Source organism: Coenobita brevimanus, chromosome 69 (assembly GCF_032717465.1).
Source record: "Coenobita brevimanus isolate Jiangsu-jjx chromosome 69, ASM3271746v2, whole genome shotgun sequence".
Taxonomy (NCBI): Eukaryota; Metazoa; Arthropoda; class Malacostraca; order Decapoda; family Coenobitidae; genus Coenobita; species Coenobita brevimanus.
Window position 1 is genome coordinate 16,008,814 of NC_137022.1, and position 25,882 is coordinate 16,034,695.

General features: G+C 43.7%; 1 protein-coding gene across 1 annotated transcript in view; it reads left to right on the forward strand.

Moving 5' to 3' along the window:
* LOC145406141 (nephrin-like) overlaps positions 1-25,882 on the forward strand; it is a 199,006-nt gene that overhangs the window by 28,529 nt on the left and 144,595 nt on the right. The window contains exons 4-7 of the mRNA XM_080277339.1: positions 15,811-15,931; positions 16,616-16,726; positions 17,807-18,046; positions 19,410-19,564. Coding sequence (XP_080133465.1) covers positions 15,811-15,931; positions 16,616-16,726; positions 17,807-18,046; positions 19,410-19,564 — 627 coding nt within the window. The remainder of the gene's footprint in view (positions 1-15,810; positions 15,932-16,615; positions 16,727-17,806; positions 18,047-19,409; positions 19,565-25,882) is intronic.

The window sequence follows — 25,882 nt, forward strand, 5'->3', positions numbered from 1 at the left end:
GTAGGGGGTACGATGCCCGTAGCGACTCTGATTTCCTGGAGTCGACGTTCCATTTTTCTGACACAACAATGCACTGCACAGATGATGAGTAGAAAACCTATGAAAGCGATAACCACAGGGGGAAACACAACTGTTGGATGAACCCATGAACGGCTGAAGGCCAGAGAAAATTGATCCATAATGAAATCACTGTCATTGAGGAAGGTGAGCATGCGCAAGTTAGGGGAGGTGATGGTAATGTTGGCAGATGGTAGGGTTGAAGGCATGTCGATTGGTTGAAAGATGTCATAGGAGTGTTTACGAAGAGCTTGGTGATAGCGAGTGGCGTAAGTGATGACGGACTCTGATTTGACGGTACAAGAGTCAGGTGCTTTGTAGAGACCACTAGTGGGGACGGATCGAACCGAAGAACCAGGACACATGATTGTGACAGAGATGGGAACAGCAAAGAAGAAGTACTGGACATGGTTGAGGTGAGCATGGTGGACCGGGAGGTCAGGAGCTGGGACAAAAGAACAGGCCGAGTAGATGGAATGGTTGCGAACTAAAGCAGACTCACAGGGTGTAGCACTGCTAGGGAAGATAGCGAATAGGTGGGCAGCACAGAGATGAGAGGTCGGAGTAAGGGAGGAACATTGCTGGAGGTCTGTGGAAGAAAGGAAGGCAACGGAAAGATGATCATGGGAGAGGAGGAAATATTCTGAAGGAAATATTCTGTAACAAGGAGTTGTTGAGGCGGAAAGGGAAGGGAATGATGTGGAAAAGGTTAAAGGTTATGGCAAAATGGAGAGGAATATGGACGACGACGTATGTGGTGAGAAGAGTGGCTTCGAGAACAGGATAATAATATTCAAGGGAGGAGTAGGGGGAGGACTGGGGAGAGACCGAAGGTGGAGTGAGCCCATTCCAGGACAGAACGGAGAGCTGAGACAGGTACTAAGTCGGCAGTGACACGTTCATTGATAGCATCGACCAAGATACGAACCAAGGCAGAGACTTGAGACAAGAGAGAGTCAATGGCTAGTTGGAGATTATCCATGTTGAGTTTGAGGTAGAAGAACTGAGAGATAACGTTGAGATCTGAAAGGTGGCGTTGTAAGATATCGGTGAAATTGTTTAGAGTGGACGTGACTTCATTGAGTTGGGTTGTGAGCTTCTGTAACATAGTGTGTTGGATTTTAATGACTCGGCGTTGTGATTCTAGGGCTGAAGCTAAATGAGTGAGATCAGATTTGAAGCCAGAAATGTCACGGGCTATAGCAACACCAAACAAGCCACTCAGAATCTCACCGCCGAAGTCGAAGAGACCTCGTTTCACACGAGAACGACCCACGGGTGTCTGAATGGAAAATGTGTCATTGAGCTCAGTGAATCTGTTACTTATGTATTGCAATTGCCAGGAGAGTGGGAGGAAAAGGTTATAGAGATACTCATTCGGGTTGTGTGTCCCCATGAGGGCCATGAGATGGTTCCTGATTCCACGGAGCTGGTGCGCGTAGGCAGGTAGGGCAATGGCTACGTCGGCCAGGGGCGCAAGATCGTAGCGCAAAGAGGCTACGTCTTCGATAAGCATTACCTCGCCTCCCGAGCCGACCAAGGCCCCGGGACGTACTCCACCATCGTCCTGACCTGACCCAGAGCCCAGGAGGGTCAGCACTGCCAGCAGGGAGATCGCTAACATCGTACCTAGAAAATCAGGGTAGAGTTAATGGGGGAGGTCGTGAAGAGATTGATGGGCAGAGCGCAGTTTGGACCGATATTGATTGATTGATGAATGAGCAGGTGGAGGTGGAGAGGAAGGAGACTAAGGGATAGGTGGAGACAAGGTAGACTGAGGGATGGGAGGAGGGGAAGAGGGGGCAGGAGGTTGTGTAAGTGACTCTTCCAACACGAGGCCACGGGGTGCTCGCTTTAAGTCATCGACGTGAACCCATCTGGTGTCCCTAGTGGACAGGTCCTGGAGGTGAAATTTGTTGCCTTGTTGAGTGAGGACGCGGTGGGGCCCTGTAAATTTGTCATCCAACTTAGAGGAACGCGTATGGGAATGAGCAAAGACAAGATCGTCTACATTGATAGTGATAGGACAGGCGGACTTATGTTGGCGCTGCAGCATGTCCTCCTGAGAGGAAGCCAAAGTGGATTGGACATACTGGTGGATTGTCTGGAAGTTGGCCAATTTTAGTTTAACATAATCATCCATGTTGTAGATGGGTTCTGGCTTTGTGGAGAAGAGAGAGTATGGGAGGTCCTTGTCAAAGCCAAAGAGGACGAAGAAGGGAGATTCAGCAATGGATGCATTGATGGAACTATTGATGGAGGATGCCACTTGGGGAATCCAGTCATCCCAGGACGAACTATGGGAGCCTAAATGTCTGAGGCACTCTAAGATTTTGCGGTTGTGGCGTTCTACAAGGCCATTGGAAGCTGGATGGTTAGGCACGACATTGCACTTACTGATATGAAAGCGGCGACAGATCTCATCTAGAAGGCTATTGTTGAACTCTGTACTGTTGTCAGTAAGAATGGTAAGAGGGGTACTGAACGGGCAAATTACGTGATCTACAAGGGCACGTGCAACGCTCTTCGCGGTCTTGTTGGAGAGGGGTACGAGGACACAGTAGCGGGAGAAGTGGTCGACTGCTACGAACAAGTACTCAGCGCCAGATTCTGTGAGAGGTAGTTTTAAGAGATCGATTGAGACAGTTTCCCATGGTCGTGATGGGATTGGGTATTGTAAGAGAGGTGCTGGTAAGCCGGTTGATCCTTTGTGGCGGTGGCAGGAGAAGCAAGAGTCACAGTGGGTATTGATATCGCAGCGCATGGTTGGCCAATAGTATTTGAGACGTGCTCGGCGCAAGCATCGGTCTTTACCTGGATGAGAAGCTTGAGGAGTATTATGAACAATATGAAGAACCTTTGGTATCAGGGCAGTGGGGACAACAAGTTGGCATACTTCGCGATTGGGCATATCTTTGCCTGTTAGCAGTGTTTTCCTGTACAAGAGATCATCATCTAGCATGAACTCATCTAGTGATACTGGCAGAGTAGGTAAGGTCGAGGCATCGCCAGATTCTACGAAATAAATGACTTTGGACCACATGGGGTCTTGGCGCTGAAAGTTTCGAACAACTTCTGACGTTAGTGTAGTGTTTGCAGTTACTTCAGGTTGCAGTGATGTTATAGCTGCTGCTACGTGACGTGAGAGTGCGTCTGCGACTACATTCAACTTGCCTGGTACATATTGAAAAGTGGGATTAAAGTCCTGGATGATGACAGACCATCTAGCTAGTCTACCTGTTAGGTTGTAATTCTTGAACAAATCACATAGTGGAAGGTGGTCTGTTTGGATATGCACTGGATAACCATAGACTATATCTCTGAAATGTTTCAAGGACCAGATTACCGCTAGCGCTTCGAGATCTGTGACACTGTAGTTATGTCCAGCGGTTGTAAGGGTGTAACTAGCATACGCTATTACGCGCTTCCTTGATGCTTCATCGAGTTGCATCAAAACGGCACCAAGTCCAGTGCCTGAGGCGTCTGTGCAGAGAAGGAAGGGTGTGGTATAATCAGGGAATGCTAGAACAGGGGCATTTACAAGAGCTGTCTTTAGCTTTTGGAAGGCCTGTGACTGGTCGTTAGTCCAAACAAAGGGCACATTCTGCTTGAGTAAGTGGGTCAGAGGAGCGGCGATCTTTGCATAATCCCGGATGAAGCAACGATAATAGCCACTGAGGCCCAGGAAACTTCGTACAGCTTCGGTAGTGGTAGGTTCTGGGAAGTTAATAATCGCCTTAGTTTTATCCTCATTAGTATGAATGCCTTGTGCATCTACGACATGGCCTAGGAATTTGATTTTCTTTCGCAGGAAGTCACATTTACTGAGATTGATTTTCAGGCCTGCGAACTGGAGGCGTTCAAGGACTTGCTGGAGTTTGGTAAAATGATCAGGGATGGATTTACTCACAACAATGATATCATCTAGGTAAGCAAAAAGAGAGTGTCCCATCATACCGCTGAAGACTGAATGGATAAGTCGCATGAACACGGAAGGAGCATTTCTCAGACCAAAAGGGAGTCTCTTAAACTGAAAATGTCTGGAAGGGGTGCTAAAGGCTGTGACTGGGCGAGAGGACTCTTCCATTTCGACCTGCCAGTACCCGCTGAGGAGGTCTAAAGATGAAAAGTTTACGTTATTTTCACCAAGGGATTCTAGCAAATCAGTGAGGACAGGTAACGGGAAACGGTCTGGAACGGTGACAGAATTGACCTTACGATAGTCGACTACTGGTCTAAAGTTGCTGTCCTTCTTTGGTACTAAGAAAAGTGGGCTATTCCATGGACTGACGGAGGGTTCAATAATGTCTTGGTCTAACATGTTCTGTACCATTTGATCTGTCTGCTTTCTCTGGCTGTGAGGAAATCGGCTGAGTTCCTGGTAGTAGTTCAATCGTATGTTTGACAAGGTCTGTTCTACCCATCGGTTCACCAGGTAAGGCAACCACGTTTCTGTACAAGGTCAGAAGGTCGAGGAGTTGAGGCGTATTTTCTGGGAAATCTGTGCAAGTGAGATGTGAGAGCATATCGGGTGAATATGTCGGCGCAGATCCCGTAGAGTTAATAGTACATACACTGATTGGCGTACTATCATCAGTCTGAATAGTAGGAATTGAGGAATCCTGGCACACCTTTACGGCCACTGGGTATACTAGGAAGTCTCCAATCTTTACACCACTTTTAAGTTTTAGTGGATCATTTGTGACATTGAGCAAGTACAGGTAGCATAAACTGTCCTCTAAGACTGTACACCACGCTGACTCATAAGTCAAGCCATTCACACAACACGTCTCAGGTAGGGTTAGTACATCCACTCCTTCTTTCGCACCGGCAACACAAACAGAGACTTTGGTGAACTCATGCGGTAACAAAATTGTGCACGTATTCGTTACTGCACGTTTCGTCTCTGCGTGTTGGAGAAGATCATTCACACTATGTGAGGTAGGTAATTGAGACACTTCTGAGTCAGCGACAGTGTTGTCAGGAGAGAAGGTAAGAGCCATGTCCGAAGGCTGAGATGATGTATCAGTAGACATTGAGGAATTTATGTCCTTGCTCGCAGTCAGTAAGGGAATGATCTCTGTATTCTCAGATGATGATAGTGGTGGTTTGGGCTGGGTTGGACTTTTTGGTAGTAGTGATAGGGACAGAGGTAATTGAAGGACTGATTTGATCGTAAGAACAGGACGGGGACATTCCATAGTGTAAACTGGGAATCCAGAAATGTCTATACTACCACAAGCAGGTAATAATGCAATGGAGTGTTGTGCCATGGTGGAGAAACCAATAAGGGCATCTGCGGGATACTGCAGGTCATTAGTGACATGAAATTCAATGGGGATAGGGGGCAAATCTCTGTGGAGTTTGACTTCAAGGGTGACTCTTCCTTTAACCTTAAACTCTGAGCCGTTGACACCACATAGGCGAATGTCTGGTGGTTCTAGGAAACTGACGTGGTTGCGATGTCGATGAATAATTTGTAAGGAATTTTCGGAGATGAGATTTACCATAAATCCTGTGTCCAAGAAGAGTGACGTTGGTATGTCATGACTGCTGCCAAGAATGACTAAACCCGAGGATGTTATGGGACCTACATGGCGGATGGGGAGTTGGGTGTCTGGTTCTACGTGATATTGGTCCGATACGGGCGCGGTGCTTCCCCCGACTGTTGGCGGTTGAGGTAACGACATTCCTCAGTGGTGTGAGTCGTGCTTGATTTGTGGTATTTGCAGTGTGGACGACGTGAGCGGGAAGGCGTACGCTGTCTGGTTTGGGAGTGAGGACGTCTGTATGTACGGTTGCAACTGGATGCTCAATGTCCAGGATGACCACAGTACCAGCAAAGAATTGAAGATTGTCTGTTCCGTCAGGCGCTAGATGGATCACGACCTGCGGTAGGAGAAGGATGTGTGGCAGGTCTGCCGCGTGTGGTGGGACGGGAGTGAGATTGGTCTGGGGTAGTGGAGGTGTGACAGACTGAGGGGGCCAAGGGTTGGGTGGTGCCCTGACGCATGTAGTTCGAACCTGTTCTTTCATGAATGGCTTTAGTGACCTGAATAATTTTATCCCCTGGATTGAAACCGATTTCCAAGGCTAGCTCTCGCTGTTTAGGAGTAAGCCAGTGAAGGAATCTGAGGTAACCAATTAAGTCAGCAAAGTTGGTGAGTGAAAGCATTGGAACGCCATTCTTGTCTTCTAACCATTTCGTGCCTACCAGTAATTGGAGCATCTCGCTACTAGTTGCTTTCATGGCAGCGGCAGCTTCGCGGAGCTTGGCATATTGCGCTGGGACGCGCAAGTCCTCATCTAGTTGGTTTAGGAGATTAATGAATCCCATGAGAGACGCGGTATTTGAATGCTGGCAACAAAGACTGATGAGTTCCGTACGAAAATCAGCAAAGGTACGAATGCTATCGAAATGTCCTGCACGGATCGCGGATCCGATGTCCGATTTACCGTGGTGCAAGTGACCTAGGAGGTAAGCTACTTTGAGTGATTCATCGGTTATTTGTCTATTGTGTATTTCTGTTTCGACTTCTCTGAGGAAATCATAGACAGACCAAGTTGGGTCCTGGCCGGTAAATTTGGGACGATTGGCATCGTCGAGATAGATAGACTGTGGAGGGTTGGCCATGGCTGGAAGTGTAGAAGTGGCGGCAGGAGAGGTGTGGGAGAGAGAGAAAGTAGTGGCAGTTAAGGGCGAGCAAGACGGGGTATGAAGGGAGGCAGGAGAGGGAACGACAGGGGAAGGAGTAGAGGAAGAAGAAGGGAGTGTAGAGGCAGGAGTAGAGGAGGAGGTATCTGGATTTACGAGGGTAGGACGGGTAGTAAGTGATTCTGCGGGAAGTGAAACGGGAGTCTCAGGTACAGGGCGGTGGTACTCTTTGCCACTTCATAAATGAGTGATTGTGTTAGAGTCAGCAGACAGGGTATGATCAGGTGATATTTCCGGGGCGAGAGGGCTGGTGTCAAGCGGTTGACATGGAAAGTATGACATTTAATGCGGCAGTGGAAAATGAAAGGATGAAGATGGATACGTAAGTGGAAATGTATAGTATAACAAGGAGAGAATGGAATACACGAGTAGGTGTGAAAATGAATGAAGGTGCGGGGATGGATGGCTTAAATAAAAGGCGAAGGATGAGATGGAGTATAAATAACGTAGGTGAAGATGAAAACGAGGTAATGGAAATGAGATGGAATATTTACAATAACCAATCTGTAGAGAAAATCGAGGATAATCTCTATAGAAAGGAAAGATATACTATAGTTACACAGTAGAGAGTCGAGATGTATGACGTGCAGGGGTGGCTGGGCGTAGCTGGGCTGGGGCGGGGCGGGGCGGGGCGGCGGTGGAGAGACAGCTGGGCGGAGAGGAGAAGAGACGCCGCGATGAATCACCGGCAGGGAGTGGCGGTCTTAGGAGGCTCCGTAATGCAGACCAGATGCGGGTGATGGCGGAGGCCGGTGGTGGGTGGTGAGGGCAGATGTTGGTGCAAGGCAGGTGTAGAGCTGTTGAGTTGCAAATGCAGAGAATGGTGGTGGGCAGGCAGTGGGCAGACAGTGATAAGTGGCACCGTGGGGGCAGGAGTTATGATGAGTTCGGAACAGGTGCTGGGAACAGGTGCAACAGGTGGGTAGGTCGGCGACGGTGACACATGCGGTCAGGAACAAGGCATATGGGTGCGGTTGTTTGAGAGGTGAGCACTGGTGAGAAAAATTGTACACTCGGAAAGCACAGCCAGGTATTACACCACTAGAGACACTGAGGAGGGGCGAGGCTGGCAGATGCGAGACGTCGTGTATCTTGTGATGTCACTAAATCGGTGGAGGCGGTCAGAAGCTGATGGTTCGAAACACCGCTGCTACCAAATGTAACTTGCAATACTTTGGTGATAGAAACTCCATGTACAAGCAGCTAGATAAGGAGTTTATTACAAGCTCACAGTAAAATAGTCTGCCCGTCTCGGCTGGCTGCTATGAACTGATACAATAACGCCGTCTTCAGGCGTGGGAAAGCGTGCTGACCTAGCAAGTTTAGTGGGGGCATGTATGCATTGGGGGGGGGACATATATACATCGGGGGTAGACATATTGTGGAGGGGGTACAAGTCAAGCACCTCCATTTAGAACAGTAGGTGGAGACTAGTGACTGTTTGCAGGACAGATACAAAGTTCTAGTTATTATTGTTATTATCATTATTAGTCTCCACCTACTACATATATGAAGACTATTGTTTTCGCTGGTATTATTATTATTCCCACCTCAGAGTCTCGCAATCATTCCAAGAGACCCAAAGACTGCAGAAGGAATCAGAAGGGCAAAGTTTGTGTTTCGTGGCATGGGCCATTGCTAAGAGAAAAACAAGTGGTGCCAGGCACTACAAACCTCCCCGGACAGCATTTGTTTTATTCTGTTAAATACTGAATTCATACTGTCATTTAGTGTCAGTAAAAAGCACAATTAAAGTCTAAGTAATGGCCAAATGTTTTCAAGTTATGCCCTCTGAAAATCCGTGATGCTGCATTTGACCTTTCAAGGTCACTCAAGGTCAAAGATCATGGTGCCAAATTAAAGCCCAATGAGACTTTCTCTATCTTGACAATAGTAAATACCTATCTTCAGCAAGTTTAGAGTTATAGCCCCCTGAATATCCATGACCTTGAGTTTGACCTTTCAAGGTTACGTACAGTCAAAGGCCATGGTACTGATTAAAAGCATTTGATAATAGTAAGTATCTATCTTCAGCAAAATTTGAGTCATAGCCCCCTGAATATTCATGACCTTGAATTTGATCATTCAAGGTCACTCAGGGTCAAAGGTCATGATGCCAAATGAAAGCCCATATTACGAGTTCCTGTATTTTCATAATAGTAAATATCTCTATCTTCAACTGGTTTCAAGTTATAGTCCTCTAAATAACTGTGACCTTGATTTTGACCTTTCAGGGTCACTCAATTAACACAAAAATTTACACAGTTTCTTTTGGGACCAGTACCCACATATCATGAAGTTTCATGTAATTTCATTCAGCCACTTTTTCGTAATGTTTCTAACAAAGAAACACACAAACAAACAAACACACTCGACCAAAAACAATACCTCGCCAGACTCCATCCAGTCGAGGTAAAAATCCTAATCTCCTGAGTGGGGTCAAGGAGACTAGTGATTGTCAGGACAGTAGACAAAACTTGGCGTACCGATTCCTTAGAGTTTATTTCATCTTATTAGTCTCAACCTACCACCTAAGTGGAGACAATTGTTTTTGCTGGTGTTATTAGTCTCCCCCTACATCATAGATGGAAACCATTGTTTTCCCTGCTATTATTCCTTTCTCAGAGTCTCGCAATGATTCCAGGTGAACCGGAGACTGTGCAAGGAATCTGAAGGGCAAAGGTTATGTGTCCTGGCATGGACCATTGCTGATAGAAATAAAATTCCAAATCTACCCATGGAGTCAAAGGTCACTGTAAGAAACAGTAGCTGGAGACTAGGGACTGCCCATAGGACAGTTACATAGCTCTAGTTATTATTAGTCTCCACCTATATAGTAGGTGGAGACTATTGTTTTCACTGATATTATTAGTCCCCACCTAATATGTAGGTGGAGACTATTGATTTTGCTGGTGTTATTAGTCTCCACCTACTGTGTAGATGAAAACTATTGTTTTTGCTGGTATTCTTATTCTCCACCTACTTTGTAGATGAAGGCTATTCTTTTCACTATTATTATTATTATTATTATTATTATTTCCAAATAATTTCCTGTAAACCAGGAAAGCATTTACAACTTTTGGTGGTAACCTTATAACCAACCAACACGTGTTCTATACGTGACAACAAGTTGGTTGGCGGAGGGTTAGTGTCCCTTCATGGAAAACAGCTAACTGAAAATACGAACAAGAGGCGTCGTACCAGGACTGACCAAAAGGTGACGACTAAGAACCGAACAAAGGACATGATACGGATAGCTACATGGAATGTAAAGGGTGCTAATGATGAGGTGAAAGAGAGTTTGTACGGGTGCTTGAGGGTGCGAAAGTGGATGTATGTGGATTAACTGAAACTAAATGGAAGGTGAGAGTGTGAGAGAATGGGAGTACTGATGGGGTATATGTGCAGGAGTAGGTGAGATTGAGAGGGCAAAATAAGGAGTGTGAACTGTTATGAGTAACAGATGGAGGAAGAATATAAGAGAGTGTGGATCATTTGGCCTAAGGATTGTGTGGGTAAGATTGAAAGCTGGACTACGAATGTGGGTGATTGTGTGTGTGTATGCACCAACACAAGATCGTGCAAGCAGAGTGAGAGAAGAGTTCTGGACAAATGTGGAAGTGTGTATGGAAAACTTTGAAAGGAATGAGAGAGTATTTTTGATTGGAGATATGAATGGAAAAGTAGGGAATGTGAAGGTGGATGGAGTAGTTGGCGAGTGGGGTGTGCCTGCAGAGATGGATGAGAATGGCAGTGCTTTAGTGGACATTTGTGCTGGGATGGGGTTGGTGATAGCCAATACCCTCTTCAGGCACAAAATGATCCATAGGTATACGTGGCAAGTGATGAGAAGGGTGGGTGGTGAACTGAATGAACAGAAGGCAATGACTGATTATGTGCATGTGGATGACAGGATGAGATGCTGTGTAATGGATACAAGAGTACATAGAGGTTGGGGGAATCAAGGTCCAAATGAAAAGGAGAAACAGAAGAAGGGAAGGACAGGAGGAAGTAGTTCATGCAAGGAGAGTGGAAGGGTTACATAAGGATGAGAGAAGGGCAGAATATAAGAGGGAAGTGGAGATGCGATTGGGTAAATATGGATTAAAGCAGACGGGGGACGTGAAGGGTGTGTGCGAGATATTCACAGAAGAAATCTGTGCAGCATGTAAGGTGGTGTGTGGGGTGAAGAGAAGGCGAAAGGGGATGCAGGGAACAGCATGGTGGAATGAAGAGGTGAGAAAGGCTGCGGCACAAAACAAAAAAGCATATAGTGAGTGGATGAGAAACAGGGGCATGGAAGAAGTTGAGAGAAGGAAGAGAGAGTTATATGTACAGAGGAAGAGAAAGGTGAAGAGATTAGTAAGAGAGAGTAAGAAGAGAGTGGATGAGGAATTTGGAAGGAATTTGAATGTAAAGTGGAGAGAATGTAAGAAAATGTTCTGAAAAGAGGTAAAGTGAGTTAGATAGGGTGCCAGGGAAGTTAGTTGGGGAGTGAAAGATAAAAATGGTAGATTCCTAGTGGAGATGGGAGAAAAAGTGAGCATATGGAGAGAACACTTTGAGGAATTGTTGAACATAGAGAATGAAAGTACTGCAAGTGTGAGGGCTGGGGAATGGCTGGGAGATGGAGGGATGTGAGAAGGGAGGAAGAAATCAGTGGGATGGAAGTTGTGGAAGCAATGAAGAAAGTTAAAACGGGGAAAGCCCCAGGAATTGATGGAGTGTCTGGTAAAATGCTGACGCATGGGGTAAAGATAGTGGTAGAATGGATGTGGAAGATGTGCAGATTGGCCTGGGAGGAAGGCAGAGTCCCGGAGGATTGGAAGTCAGGTGTAAATATTCTCCTGTACAAAGGAAAGAGGGAAAAAGAAGTATATGGTAATCATAGGGGCATTTGTCTTCTTAGTGTAATAGGAAAAGTATGTGGTAGGATACTTATTGATAAAATTAGGGAAATAACAGAGGAATTAGTTGGAGAAGAACAGGGAGTTTTTAGGAAGGGAAGAGGTTGTGTAGATCAGCTATTCATTCTTAGATCTATTGTCGAACAGTTTCTAGAGAAGGGAAAGAAGTTGTATGTGGCCTTCATGGATTTGGAGAAAGCATATGACAGGGTGGACAGACAAGGATTGTGGAAAGTATTAAGAATATATGGAGTAGATGGGAAGTTGATGACTGCCGTGAAGAGTACTGTATGTATGAGGGTGCTAAGGCTGCAGTGTGTGTGCATTTTTCCATATGAAGGTTGGATTGAAACAGGGATGTGTCATGTCTCCTTGGTTGTTTAATCTGTACATGGACGGGGTATAAAAGAGATACAAGGTAGGTCAGTGGATGCTGGAGTGGCCCTAGTGAGAGAGGACAGTGTTTGGAAACTCCCTGTACTGTTGTTTGCAGATGACACTGTGTTGTTAAATGAAGAGGAAGGGAAGCTGCAAGGCTTGGTGGATGAGTCTGGGAGAGAGTACAGGAAACAGAATCTAAATGTGAATGTAGGGAAGAGTAAAGTTATGGTTTTCGAGAGAAATGAAGTCAGTGAATGTACAGATGAGGAGGAAATGGAAAATGTGAGTGCATTTAACCCGCCCCATCCCGACCAATTTTCCACCACTGACTCCTCCCAATCCCGACCAATTTTGGAAAAAAAAAAAAAATGGGGGGGTCAAACCTCCGCTTTTGGTGAGAAACATCGAAAATTCATAGAGAAATCACTCACCTGAGGTTTAATATACTGGATACAGGTAGCAGTACCCCTTATCCTACTGGGTTTTCTATCAGGCTGGCTCCAAAGAAAACGAGTTCTATGGGGGGGTAACTATTCCACACCACTATAAATGGTATTTATTTATTTATTTGGTATGAATTTATATGTAGTACGAGAGTATTTTGGTTTTCACACAGTAACATAGGCAATATAAACATTGTTTCACTCACCAAACACATCAGCATACCTGATCTTTTTTGGCGACATTACCTGATCATCATTTCTGACTGTTTCTTCCTCTAATGCTACGTAAACTTTGTCCTCCACATCGTCATCGATTGGGGAACCACTCTGGTCTTGAATTTCATACCGTGGCACGCATGTCTTTACTGGCCAGGTCACTGGTAAGAGGTGAATTGCTGAGACAATGGCGTGCCGGGGGGGGAGGTCATGTAGGGTAAGGTATTGTCCCTGCCTGGCATCATGTAGAGGAAGGTGTCCCGTGTAAGCATACCAAAAATCACACACGAAATTTGAAAAATGTGCAAATATCAGGCTTTGCAATTGTGGCGCATTTATATACGTCAACGAGAGTCACAGTGACAAAACATTTGGATGTATGTAGACGTCAACGGGACGTGGCGGGTTAAGTACGTGGGTAATGTGATGAGTAAGGATGGAAGTTTAGAGGGTGAAGTGCTTGAAAGGGTACAACAAGGAAGTAAGGTTGCTGGTTCATTGAAAGCAGAGACAAGGAACAGGGAAGTGAGCATGGAAGTGAAAAAGTTAGTACATGACATTATTGTGATATCATCTCTAACTAATCGAAGTGAAGCTTGGACCTTGTCGGAGGGACAGAAGTCAAGAATGAGGGCAGTGGATATGAGTTATTTGAGAGGAGTATGTGGAGTCATATGGAAAGAGTGACTGACAAATAAGGAGGTTAAGGAGCATTGTGGTGTGGTTGTGGATGTGATAGAAGTGTTAGGAATAACACATTGAGGTGGTTTGGCCATGTGTAGACGATGGAGAGTGAGAGACTGACAAGGAGAGTTTATGTGAGTGATGTGGAGGGGGGGAGAGTGAGGGGGAGACCAAGGATGAGATGGAGGGATGGAACGGAGTGATATATGGGAGAGGGGAGTGTGACCTGGGAGCAGGGCAATGAAATGGCAGTGGACAGGGCGACATGGAGGCGATTTGTTTGTGGCCACCCCTTACGGGATTAAGACGTCTGGCAATAGATAGATAGATAAATACACTCTTGCCCCGGAAACTCACAACGATTCCAGGAGAACTAGAGACTGTGCAGAATCTGAAGGGCTCAGGTTACTTGTCCTGGTATGGGCCATTTCTGACAAAAAAAAAATCCAAATCTCCCCAGTGGGTTCAAGGTCACTCTAAGAAACAGTAGCAGACACATGGGTTCATTGACACATTTGTCAGATCCCTTGTTGATGTTACACAAGAAGATACCTTAGAATTTCCAGATCTTGTTTATATTAATCATACTGTACCTTAGCACATGGTGATGCTTTCTTATTTTTGATACACGATATGAATACATAACTAATTTTTATTATTGCAGCCTTAGAGTCTCGTGGTGATTCCAAAACTAGAGACTGCACAAAGAATCTGAAGGGCCCAGGTTATGTGTCCTGGCGTGGACCATTGCTCATAGAAGAAAAATTCCATATCTCCCTAATGGGGTCAAGGTCACTAATGAACAGTAGGTGGAGAAGTAGTGACTCCTTGGGACAGATACAGAGTTCTAATTCTTCTTCTTCTTAGTCTCCACCTACGACATAGGTGGAAACTATTGTTTTTGCTGGTATTATTGTTATTCTCGCCTCAGAGTCTCGCAATGATTCCAGGAGAACCACAGGCTGTGCAAGGAATCTGAATGGCCAGGGTTACATGTCCTGTCATTGGCCAATGCTAATAGAAAAAAAATCTGAATCTCCCCAGTGGGGTCAGGGTCATTGTAGGAGACACTAGGAAGCATATGCATTCTTCAAAATCTTTGTCAGATCCCTTGTGGATGTTATACAAGAAGTTACCTTAGGGTCTTTAGCTCTTGTTTTTATTATTCGTACCGGGTACCTAACCCCATGGCCTACTTTTTTTTTTTTTTTTTTTTTTAAGACCCGGCCAATGTATGGCCCGGCCTGCACTATAGGTGTAAGAAAACTTAAAACAAACAAAATAACCCGTGACCTTGTTATATTATTGTGGCTACAGTATAAAAATACGTAACTAATTGTTATAATTGTGGCCCCAGAGTCTTCCGAAGATTCCAGGAGAACCGGAGAGTGCGTAAAGAATCTGAAGGATCCTCACATTATGTGTCCTGGCATGGACCTTTGCTGATAGAAAAAAATCCAAATCTCATCAATGGAGCCAAGGTCACTGAGAAACAATAGGTGGAGACTGGTAACTGTTTGTAGGACAGTTCAGCCCGTGTCCCATATTCAAATTCACCTTCGAGGACAGCCCCAAGCACCACGATCTTACACAGGAGGTATGATCTTGGTGAAATGCCACGATCATACCTCAAACGATAGGCCTAAATGGCCATTTCACGACACAGTCATGTTAGTGCTAAGACACACAAAGACATTGCTACGACATCCCCCAACACCCTATGGAAGCGCCACGTTATCTTGATGACACAGCCTCCATTTAAAAAAATAACGGTCACTTTGACTCCACGTTATGCCGAGACATAGCCATGACACGCTATGACAAGCTATGACGCGCTAGAACCGCTAATTTACCGCTAAGTCATCGTTAAGATTATCAGGACATAATGATGATACACGATGATGACCAGGATGTTTGGTGCGAGGCTACACATAGGAGGGTGGAGTATAGGCAGGTGTCAGTGTGTTGCAGCGGGTCATCGGGATCCGATCTTCAAGTTATTGCTACGACACGTCAAGTCACACTTACGACAAGCTACGACAACCTACGACAAGCTAAGACACGCTAAGACACATTAAATCACAGCTAAGACAAATGATGTTACCCTCAAGACAAGTCACGTTCTCCTCTTTGTTGTCGGCAACACCAACAATTTTTGAATATTCCAAAAATTGTCGCAGCGCGCCAAGAACTGCGAAGAATGGCCAAGTTCTCCACGGCTAAGTCAATACGCGTTACTCATGACGACATCCGGCGACACACAAAGACATGAAGATCGTGGCGTGTCGTGGGAAAGTTCCTGACAGTGCGACAAGGTTTTACAGGGTTCAAGTTACTATTACTGTTGTTTTTATTTATTTTATTATTATTATTATTATTATTATTATTATTATTATTACTATTACAGTCTCGTCTTGGGTTCCTTGAGGTAATGGATGTCACAGTAGCAGATGCAGGGAACTACACCTGTCGTGTGGATTTTGTGAAGTCACAGACCATGATGTCACTGCTACAACTCACTGTTCATGGTAAGGAGAACTCTCTCTCATGGTAAGGAGAGCTCTCTCTCTCTCTCTCTCTCTCTCTCTCATTTTTTCCTTATTCTTTAACTCTTACTTTAAAGGCAGGAGTAGGGTAAGGATGGTGGTGGTAATGATGATGATGATGATGATGATGATGATGAGGATGAGGATGATAAAATAGGGTTAAAAAAGGTAGTGATAATGCTGTGGCGGTGACGATGATGATGTTAAAATAGACGGTGGTAATGTTGTGGCGGCGGTGGTCGTGGTGATGATAATGATGATGATGATAATGATGATAAAATAGGGTTAAAATAGGTAGTGATGTTGTTGTTGTTGTTGTGGTGGTGGTGGTGGTGATGATGATGATGATGATGATGATAAAATAGGGTTATAATAGGTAGTGATGATGTGGTGGAAATAGTGGTGGTAGTGAGTTTGATCATGGTGATGAAATTGGGTTTAATTGGTGGTGATGATGTTGTGGTGGTTGTGGTTGTGCTGGTTGTGGTGGTTATGATAATAAAATTGGGTTAAAATTGGTAGTGATGATATGATGGTGGTGGTGGTTGTGGTGGTGATGATGATGATGATGACAGTGATGGTGATGACGGTTGTGATGATGACTGTGGTAATGATGATGATGATGATGATGATAATAATAATAATAATAATGATAATACCCCACAGAGGAGATCCGTGGTCTAGAGATCTTCGATGCCTACGGCAGGATGCTCCGGGAGACAGCAGGACCCTACAAGCAAAGCTCTCAAGTTGTTCTCTCCTGCAGGGCCTATGGAGGTGAGGCGTGAGTGTGTGTGTGAAAGAGAGAGAGAGGAGGGTACATGAATTTGTGGGTAGGGTGGTAGTGACCAGATCTGTAGAGGGCTGGTATGTTGTCCTAATGGACGTGGGTTCGAATCCCGGCTGGGGCAAGGAACAGTTTAAGGATTTGAATTTCGTTAAAGCAGACCTTACTGGTCTACCATAAGGCCCGCCGACATGTAATAATACCTCCGCTAATCCCAATACATCAGTCATTCCTGTATGTAATAATACCTCCGCTAATGCAAATACACCAGTCATTCCTGTATGAAAGAGCCCTAGCATGTATTCAGTATGGACTTCGGGTGTTTGTGCCGAAGCAGTGATATGTCGCAAGAACACTCCCGTTAATACCAACACACCAGTCCTGTATGAGACAGCACTAGCATGTATTCAGCATGGACTGTGCATTTTCCTGTACCTATTCATTATTATTATTATTATTTTTTTTTTATGCACGGAAGAAGGAACCAAAGGCCAGAAGCTTGAGACATTGTTCCCTCCAAGAAAAAATAAGAATAAGATAAAAGAGAGCCAAATTCAAGATCCGTTCATTTCGAGATGCCTGGACACACTGCATTTAAAAGACTGGAGGTTATAGGCAGCAGGAAATACAGACAGAGGAAGACAATTCAAGATCTGGCCTGTTGCGTACTTGAGGACTAGGAGTAATGGTTATTTCCTGCATTAGAGAGCTGGACAAAAAAGGGATGAGAGTGTGCTGCCAGATGCGTGCTATGCACCCACCATTGTGGTTGAGGGATTCAAGCAGACAGTTCAAAGAGGTAGAGACCACTGAAGTAACGGTAGATAAGAGATAAAGATGCAACAGTGCCGGGAAGAGACAACAATTGCGCAGGGGTAAAGAAGTCACGGAGTTGGCTTAGCACTCCCAGGCTCTTTGAAGCAGATATTATAAGAGAGGTAATATGGTCTTTCCAAGATAAATTCCGAGAGAGAGAGAGAGAGAGAGAGAGAGAGAGAGAGAGAGAGAGAGAGAGAATGGAACCCTTATGCATTTGTGTGTTACATATTCATTATTTTTATTTCTGTCAGGGTACCCTCTGCCCGTGCTGCGATGGATGACGGGCGAGGACGATGAAGGCAGGGCATGGCAGCAAGAGATCCTCCCACGGGTCACTCCTCCAGGTGGGCAGCATCCAGTTGCCGTCGTCAGCACTGCCCTCCACCTCACTGCCCTCTCCAGGCAGGACAATGGCCGTCAGCTGAAGTGTATCGCTTCCAACACCAACCTCACCCAGGCCCATTCCAAGGTCGCCACCATTGATATGTACCGTGAGTATTTGGGCCGTATGCTTAAACCTGAAATCAAGAGGTGGGACGGAGAGTAGTTACTGAAGGCTATTTATGGAACAACTGTGGTTAGGTATGGGTAGCCTGCACCATAGACTGCAAAATTGGGTTAGCAGTCACATAGGAATGCCATATACGTTCCAGCATTGTCAAGTACATCAGCAATTTATTGTGGTCAGAATACTTTTTCTTTTTTTCGCGGAATCCAAGAGAAAAAGGCCAGACAGGAGGTGGAAAGCTGAGATAGAAAAGTCTGCAGGCAAAATCTGGCAGAGGATGGCTGGCCTTGTTCAGCAGTGAACTTGCAATGGCTGTTGCTGCTGGTGATTTGTTTGCTTATGACGAAAACTTGGTCATCACCCATCTGTATAGTGAGATTGCTGTTTAAGTTTTCTTGATGATGATGGTGGTGATGAGAATGATAATTGTTTTTTGTATATTACGAAAGTTTTTTAGCTATGAACTTTATTTGATTTCGTAGTCTTCGCTAACGCAGTGCGAAGATAACGAAATAATTTGTGACTTTCTGACCAATGATAGTTATAGTTTCTGGGAGACTTCTATTGGCGGATGAATAGACAGACAGATAGATAAAGCTATATACATACATTCATACATACCTACATACTTACATGTAGATTCTGAGGTAGGAAGCTAGAGCAACAGAAAGAGACAGACACCCTAAAGATACAAGTAGAAAAATACAGTAGGTACATGGATAAATTAAATACGGTATAGGTAGATACGTAGGTAGGTAGCTAGATAAACAGATAAACATGTAAATACTAAGGTAAGAAGCTAGACCAACAGAGACCGACACCCTATAGATAAAGAGTAGATAGATAGGTAGATAGATAGATAGATAAACAGATAGATAGATAGATACACATGTGTAGGTGTAAGGGATGTAGGGGGAATACCGGGCCTTGGGAAACAAGCTGTGAAGTCTATGCCCAGAGTCGGACAGTATATTAAACAAAAAAATGTAGATTCTGAGGCAGGAAGTTGGACCAACAGAGACAGACACCTTAAAGATAAATAGAAAGATAGCTAAATATAGATGGATATGTAGGTAGATAGATAAATAGATAGACAGATAGATAAATAGATATATAGATAGACCAACAAATAGACGGATAGATAGTTTAAGTAGATGGATTCAGATAGGTAGAAATGGATAGGTAGATAGATAAAGGCGCATAGATAGACTGATAGATGGATAGACGAATTGATAGAGATGGATGAATAGATTGATAGATAGAGATGGATAGATAGATATGTGAACATGTAGATACTGAGACAGATAGATACATAGGCAGACGAATTGATTGTTGTTTTCTGCCAGTGCCTCCGTTGGAAGTGGTGATAGACGGTGCAGACGGTGCTGTGAGGGCGGGGGTGGAGGCACCCTTGCTATGTCGCTCCACCGGCTCCAAACCTCCTGCCGAGCTGATCTGGGACATCGATGGGTCACAAGGCTTCACACCACTACCCCCCCAGGTGAGTAGCAGTAGTTGTAGTAGAAGTAGCAGTAGTAGTGGTAGCAGCAGCAGCAGCAGTAGTTGTAGTAGTAGTAGTAGTAGTAGTAGTAGTAGTTGTAGTTGTAGTAGTAGTAGTCAATCAGTTAGTCATAACTAAGGAAACAAACTGAAAAATATTGTACATTAGTACATAATCTACATATATTACAGGATGATATGATATTCTGTACACACAAACATTTTTTCACATGGATTCAGTAGTAGTAACAGTACTTTAGCTCTGGCCTGAGCATCCGCAGGTGTTTACACTACTCAGCAAATTTCAACGTTCCATTTAGTTCAGAAATGAGAATGAGTGATTTGGGGTAAATTGACAGTGCTGATTACAAATATATATTTACTATTTAATTGCGTGCAGATTTTCTGAAATTTAGCCTTGAAATTTTTCTTCCACAAGTCAGAAATCGATATGCTTCCATTGTCTGACTATGCCAAGAATATTTTTCTAATCAAGAAATTAATTGTGATGTAAAAGTAACATGCAAACACAAAATCAAGTGTATTATTCAACCGCTGTTTGTAAGTTTTGCTGCGAGTACAGGTACTCATAGTACGGTTTTTGATTATTTAATTTTGTGCTTTACATCGGTTTCCCATGTCAGCATCCAACAATAGTGCACCAGCATACCAATGCCAATTCTACCTTGGTATCTTTGTTCCATTACCGCAATATCTTGGTGAAAACGTTCACCCTGTTCTTCATTATAATCACCCAAGTTTGTTGGAAAAAAAAAAAGGGATATGAGTGAAGAAAATGAATTTTAACCCGCCGTGTCCCGTTAACATATATATACATCCACACGTTTTGTCACTGTCAGTCCCATTGATGTATATAAACGTGAATCAATTGCAAGGTCCCTAATTTGCACAATTTTCAATTTTCGTCTGTGATTTTTGGTACGTATACACGGGACACCTTCCTCTACAAGAAGCCAGGCAAAGACAATGTCCTACCCTGCATAACCTCCCCCCCCCTCCCATGCCATTGTCTTGGCAGTTCACCTGTTACCAGAGTAAAGACATGTCGTGCCATGGTAAGAAATTCATGGCCAGAGTGATTCCCCAATCGATGACAATGTGGAGGACAAAGTTTACATAGCATTAGAGAAAGAAACAGTCAGAAATGATGATCAGGTAATGTCGCCAAAAAAGGTCAGGTATGTTGATGTGTTTGGTAAGTGAAACAATGCTTACAGTATATTGCCTATATTACTGTGTGAAAACCAATATATTCTCATACTGCATATAAATTCGTATCAAATAAAAAAATAAATACCATTTATGAGTGGTGTGGAATAGTTACCCTCCCACAGAACTCGTTTTCTTTGGAGCCAGCCTGATAGAAAACCCAGTAAGGTAAGGAGTACTTCTACCTGTATCGAGTATTTTAAACCTCAGATGTGCGATTTCTCTATGAATTTTCGATGTTTCTCAGCAAAAGTGGAGGTTTGAGCCAAAAATTTTTTTTTCCAAAATTGGTCAGGATTGGGGGGAGTCAGTGGTGGAAAATTAGTTGGGACGGGGCGGGTTAAGGGACATGCAGCATCCAAGTTCATGTTACGCAACCTGGAGCTCTTCAATGATTTCCACGTAATTTTCAGTGTTATGGCTGCCCAGAAAAACAGCACAAATTTTCTTAAGAGACCTCCAAGCCATAAGCTCGTCTGCCTCAAGGGTTGCTTGATTGTCTTTCTTTAGGCTTCGAATTTGTTGGCCAACGAAAATGCCTTCCTTCAATTTGGCATTGCTTACCTTAGTGATGACTTTCTTCAGGTGTGCAAATCCTGCACCTGTCTTATCCAAGGCTTTGATGAAGTTTTCCATCAAACCTACCTGAATGTGAAGAGGCATAAGTATGATATCTTCTGCTTGGATGAGTGGTTCGATCCGTAAGTTGTGTACACTGGCTTCGTAAGAACTTTTGGGAGGCAAGTCACACTGGATGTAGTGCTGCTACACATCACAGATGTCCCATAAACACAGGAAGCAATAGTGTTTTGTGAAACCTCCTTGTAGTCCAAGTAGCATGGCTACTGCTTTCAAATTGCTGCAGCTTTTCCATTGGAATTCGTCATACTCAGTGTTTGCATCGATTCATACTCGGTAACATGCTCCCATTGTGGAGAACAGCCTCCAGACCTGATTTGCTGGAATAAAAAAAAAATCACCATTTGTCAGGATCATGAATCCTTCCCAAGGTTTCAGATGGACTGCAATATTGCTACAGTACCATATTCCTCTGTCTGACTTGAAAAAACATTCCAGATTTTGTTGCCACTTCCTGAAACTCGGCACCTTTTTGTCTGGATGCAACAAGTTCCACTCTTGCAATCTCCAAACGAGTAGTTCTAACTGATGTTTTGATAAATTTAGGTCATGTACAAAACCGTTAAGGTTGCCTTGGGTGACTAGATGGGGTACCTTGCCAGACGACTGATATTCAGAGTCAGAATCAGATACCTCTCCATCTTCATCCTCATCTGAAGTCTGGAAAACACATTTTTTTTTTTTTGATGACCTTGAAATGGCAGGGACCTCCTTGTGATCGACCAGTCTGACTGCCGATGGCAAATTTGGATAAACAATGCTGTTTTTGATTTTCGAAGAAAATCCCACAACTTTTGTCAGCACAAGTAGCAATTTTGGTCACTTAGATCTCTCCACACCGTGGGAACTGCGAAAGGCATCCCTGTTTTTCTTCCTGGTAGCCATTTGCGAAGACAACTGAAAAAAGTCATGCAGCAGAAATGGGGCACTCATCGTTTGTCTTGGACGCAAATCTTAAAGCCAAATTAATGTAGATAAGCTGTTTTTATAAGGGATGTGAACTTCTGTGTCTGCTTCTTTGGAGCGAAACTTCCACATATATTAGAGAAAACAATGGGATTGCTCACACATGCAACAAGCATTGTCAATCCATAAACCTGAAATAAGAGTTATATTTAAGCATAATGAATATACATAAACATACTTTACATGGTGGGTGTAGACAACTGGCAATGTATATGTTGGATGTTATACACTGCATATATAGAAAGACGTATAAACAGCACGAATAAAGTTATGAAAAGAAGGACCACTGTACTATAGGAATGTGCGTGAGAGTGAGTTCAGAAAAACTGCATATGCTAGAGCAAAATGAACATCATATATGAAGTCATTGCCACTTTATTGCTTTGGGATACTCCTTTTTGTCTCTGAGGTGAAATTCATGTTGAGAAGGGTTAGCGGGCAGAAACAGCAGCAGTTGCAGTGTCTGCAGGGGCACACCCGGAGGGGGGGAGCCCAGGCCCGGGACCCCTTTAGCTCTCTGGGTCCTTTAAAAATTTATATATATTTATTTCGATAACAGCAAAACATGAAAAACTGGCAAGTACAAACAAAGAGTAACGCATGAGCCAGCAGCTCTCTGACTCTAATCCTGCATGTGACCTCCCAGTAATTATCGGATTACCCGACCTCACCTCACTACGGCCCCCCCCCCCCGTTAGAAAATTCCTGGGTGCGCCCCTGAGTGTCTGTACTTAAATAACGCCATATTTTTTGCTATAAGCATGTTAGTCTGACCCCTGTCTATACAGTAAAATAACGAAGTAAATGAACTTCCAAGAGACATAATCAACCAATCTTGGACGTATAACTTGACATACTGTAAAGCCATATAAAAATAGCTAATGATAAAGAAGTAAATGCAAACAATTTATAAGACTGAAAATGTCTAAAACTAACTTAAATTTAAACACATTTATTTAAAAGGAAACTCTAAAGCATTTTTTGTTAAAAAAAATGAAGAATACACTTAGAATAGCTATAAAAAGAATTAGAAGGGTTCTAAAAACAAGATAGCGAGTGATTAAAAAATTAAAAATAAGTTTTTTTCAATTGACAAGAACTGAAAATAAAATAAAATTAAAACTGCATAAAAATTTAGCGATATTAAGAAAAAGAACAGGGAATAAACACGAAGAAAAAAAAAAAGTAACCCAATGTAACTATGTATACAGGATTACAGGCATTCTCCTTTCTTTCTCACGCTGTACCCAGTTTATCCCTGCTTGTGAAATATCTAGGGAGAGGCTAAACACATCCGCCCTGTAAGTTGTTTAGAGTGATTACATAAAGAATAAAAATATTCCATACTTAAAAATATTCCCCCCTTTGGTGGGGGGACACAATCTGGCCACATAGTGGGGTGGTTCTACCAGTGTGCGGCCAGGTTGTGTTAGGAAGAATTCTGCCACCTTACTCCCTGTGAGCGGTAACACGCAATTAAAAGGGGCGGAGTGAGGGGATTAGGGACCCCCTCCTCTGTTTTTTAGTTCCTACAGTGAGATAGGGAATAGAAAGGGATGGTGGATTGAGTTACCCTTGTACCCTGAAGATTGGGTCAATGAATGTGCGTTGTTGTAGTACGAATGAGGCTGAAAGGGAGAAGACTGGGAGAATGTGAGAAGAAAGTTGGATGTGTTAGCTTTGAGTGAAACAAAGATGAAAGAGAAAGGTGAGTCAAAGTTTGGAAGTGTGAATGGAAGGATGGCTGAAGTTGACAAAGGAAGGGCGGGAAAAGATTTGGCCTTGTTAGCGATCCCGGAAGTGCAGCAGTGTGTGACTAAATGGATGGAGGTGTCATCAAGACTGGTGTTGGTGACAGCGAAACCTGGACGTGAATTGTGGGTATTTGTGAGTGCATATGGGCCTAGTAGCGAAAGAGATGCAAAAGAGACGGAGTCTTTCTGGAATGATGTTGATGAGTGTTTGCAGAGTTTTGGAGCAAATGTGCTGTGGTAATGATGGGAGATCTGATTGACAGTGGGAAATGTGGCAGTTGAAGTTTTTTTTTTTTTTTTTTTATAACAGAACAGAGGAAGTAAAAACAAATGAACGAAAAAAATAATCCATACACCAGATAATAAAATAAAATATCTGTAACAGTTAGACTTGAACAGCTGTAGGTTGAAGTCATGAGGAAAAACAACTTTGGGGAAGCGAGTTCCAGAGAGATGCAGTTCGGGGAACGAAAGAATTCTGATAGGCAGAAGTTCTTCAGTATGACTGAGTGACATTCCAGTCATGAGCGCTACCAGATGCTCGTGTAGCACAAGGGAAGGCGTGGAGAGGTGGCACCATGGAAGCAACTTCGTTTGAGCATTTGCCATAAATATATCTGTAAAACAATGAAAGGGAGTCAACATTCCATCTTAATTGTAGGGGAGGTAGTTTATTTGTAATGGCAGGGTTGTTAATAATTCTAACAGCTTTGTTCTGAATTTTGTCTTGTTGTTTTAATGCAACCTCTCCACATCCATTCCACAAGGGTGAGCAATATTCAAGCTGAGAGCGCACATGACTCTTATAAATTATAGCTAACTGCTCGTCAGTGAAGAAGTTACGGTCTTTGTACAATAATCCAAGTTTCTTCGAGGCGGTTTTAGCAGGTGATCTAACATGAGAGGGTAGCAGAGGGCAGTGTTAAATGAGGCGCCGAGAATTTCAGTACTTTTGGAGATGGGAATATTAATAGCACTGAAGGTAATATACGAATCTGGCAATATCTGTCCATTAGTTAATTGTATATATTTAGTTTTACTAGCATTAAATGAAGGTGTAGTAGGTATGCATGGTGTGCCTGGAAGAAATGAAAATGAAGAATGAATGAGAGGGATATGTGTTGAGCGAGAGAAGGTGATTGGAAATACCTTGTTTGAGAAGAAAGACATTTGTAAGCATACATGGGTGAGACAAGAGAGTGGAAGGGTTGTTGATAGAGCATTGATGGACGAAGTGGTTGTGTCCAGGAATGTAGGAGGAAGATTGTTGGATGTGAGAGTTTTGAAAGGGAAAGGTGGAGGTACGTCTGATCTTTACCTGGAGGAGTGAGAGGTGAGAGTAGGTATGAGATGGATGAGAGCTAGGAGAGTTAGGTGTGGCAGGGAGGTTTTGAAAGTGAGTGAGTTGGATAAAAGAGAGAAAATGACGGAGTATCAGGAGAAGTTGAAAGGTGAGTGGAACACAGTGAAAGTTCAGGAAAATGGCAGTGTGGAGGAGGAATGGCAGTTGTTTAAGAAGGCTGTGGTGGGGCATGCGAAAGAGGTGTGTTGCGTGAGACTAGTGGGTGATGGTTTAAGAAAGGGAAGTGAATGGTGGTGCGAGGAAGTAAGTATGGCTGTGGCTGCAGAGACATGTATATGAAGCGTGGTTGCAGAGGAAGGATGAGGTGTCATCTGAGAGGTATAAGGAAAGGAGTGATAGCGCGAGAAAGACTGTGCATGATGTTAAA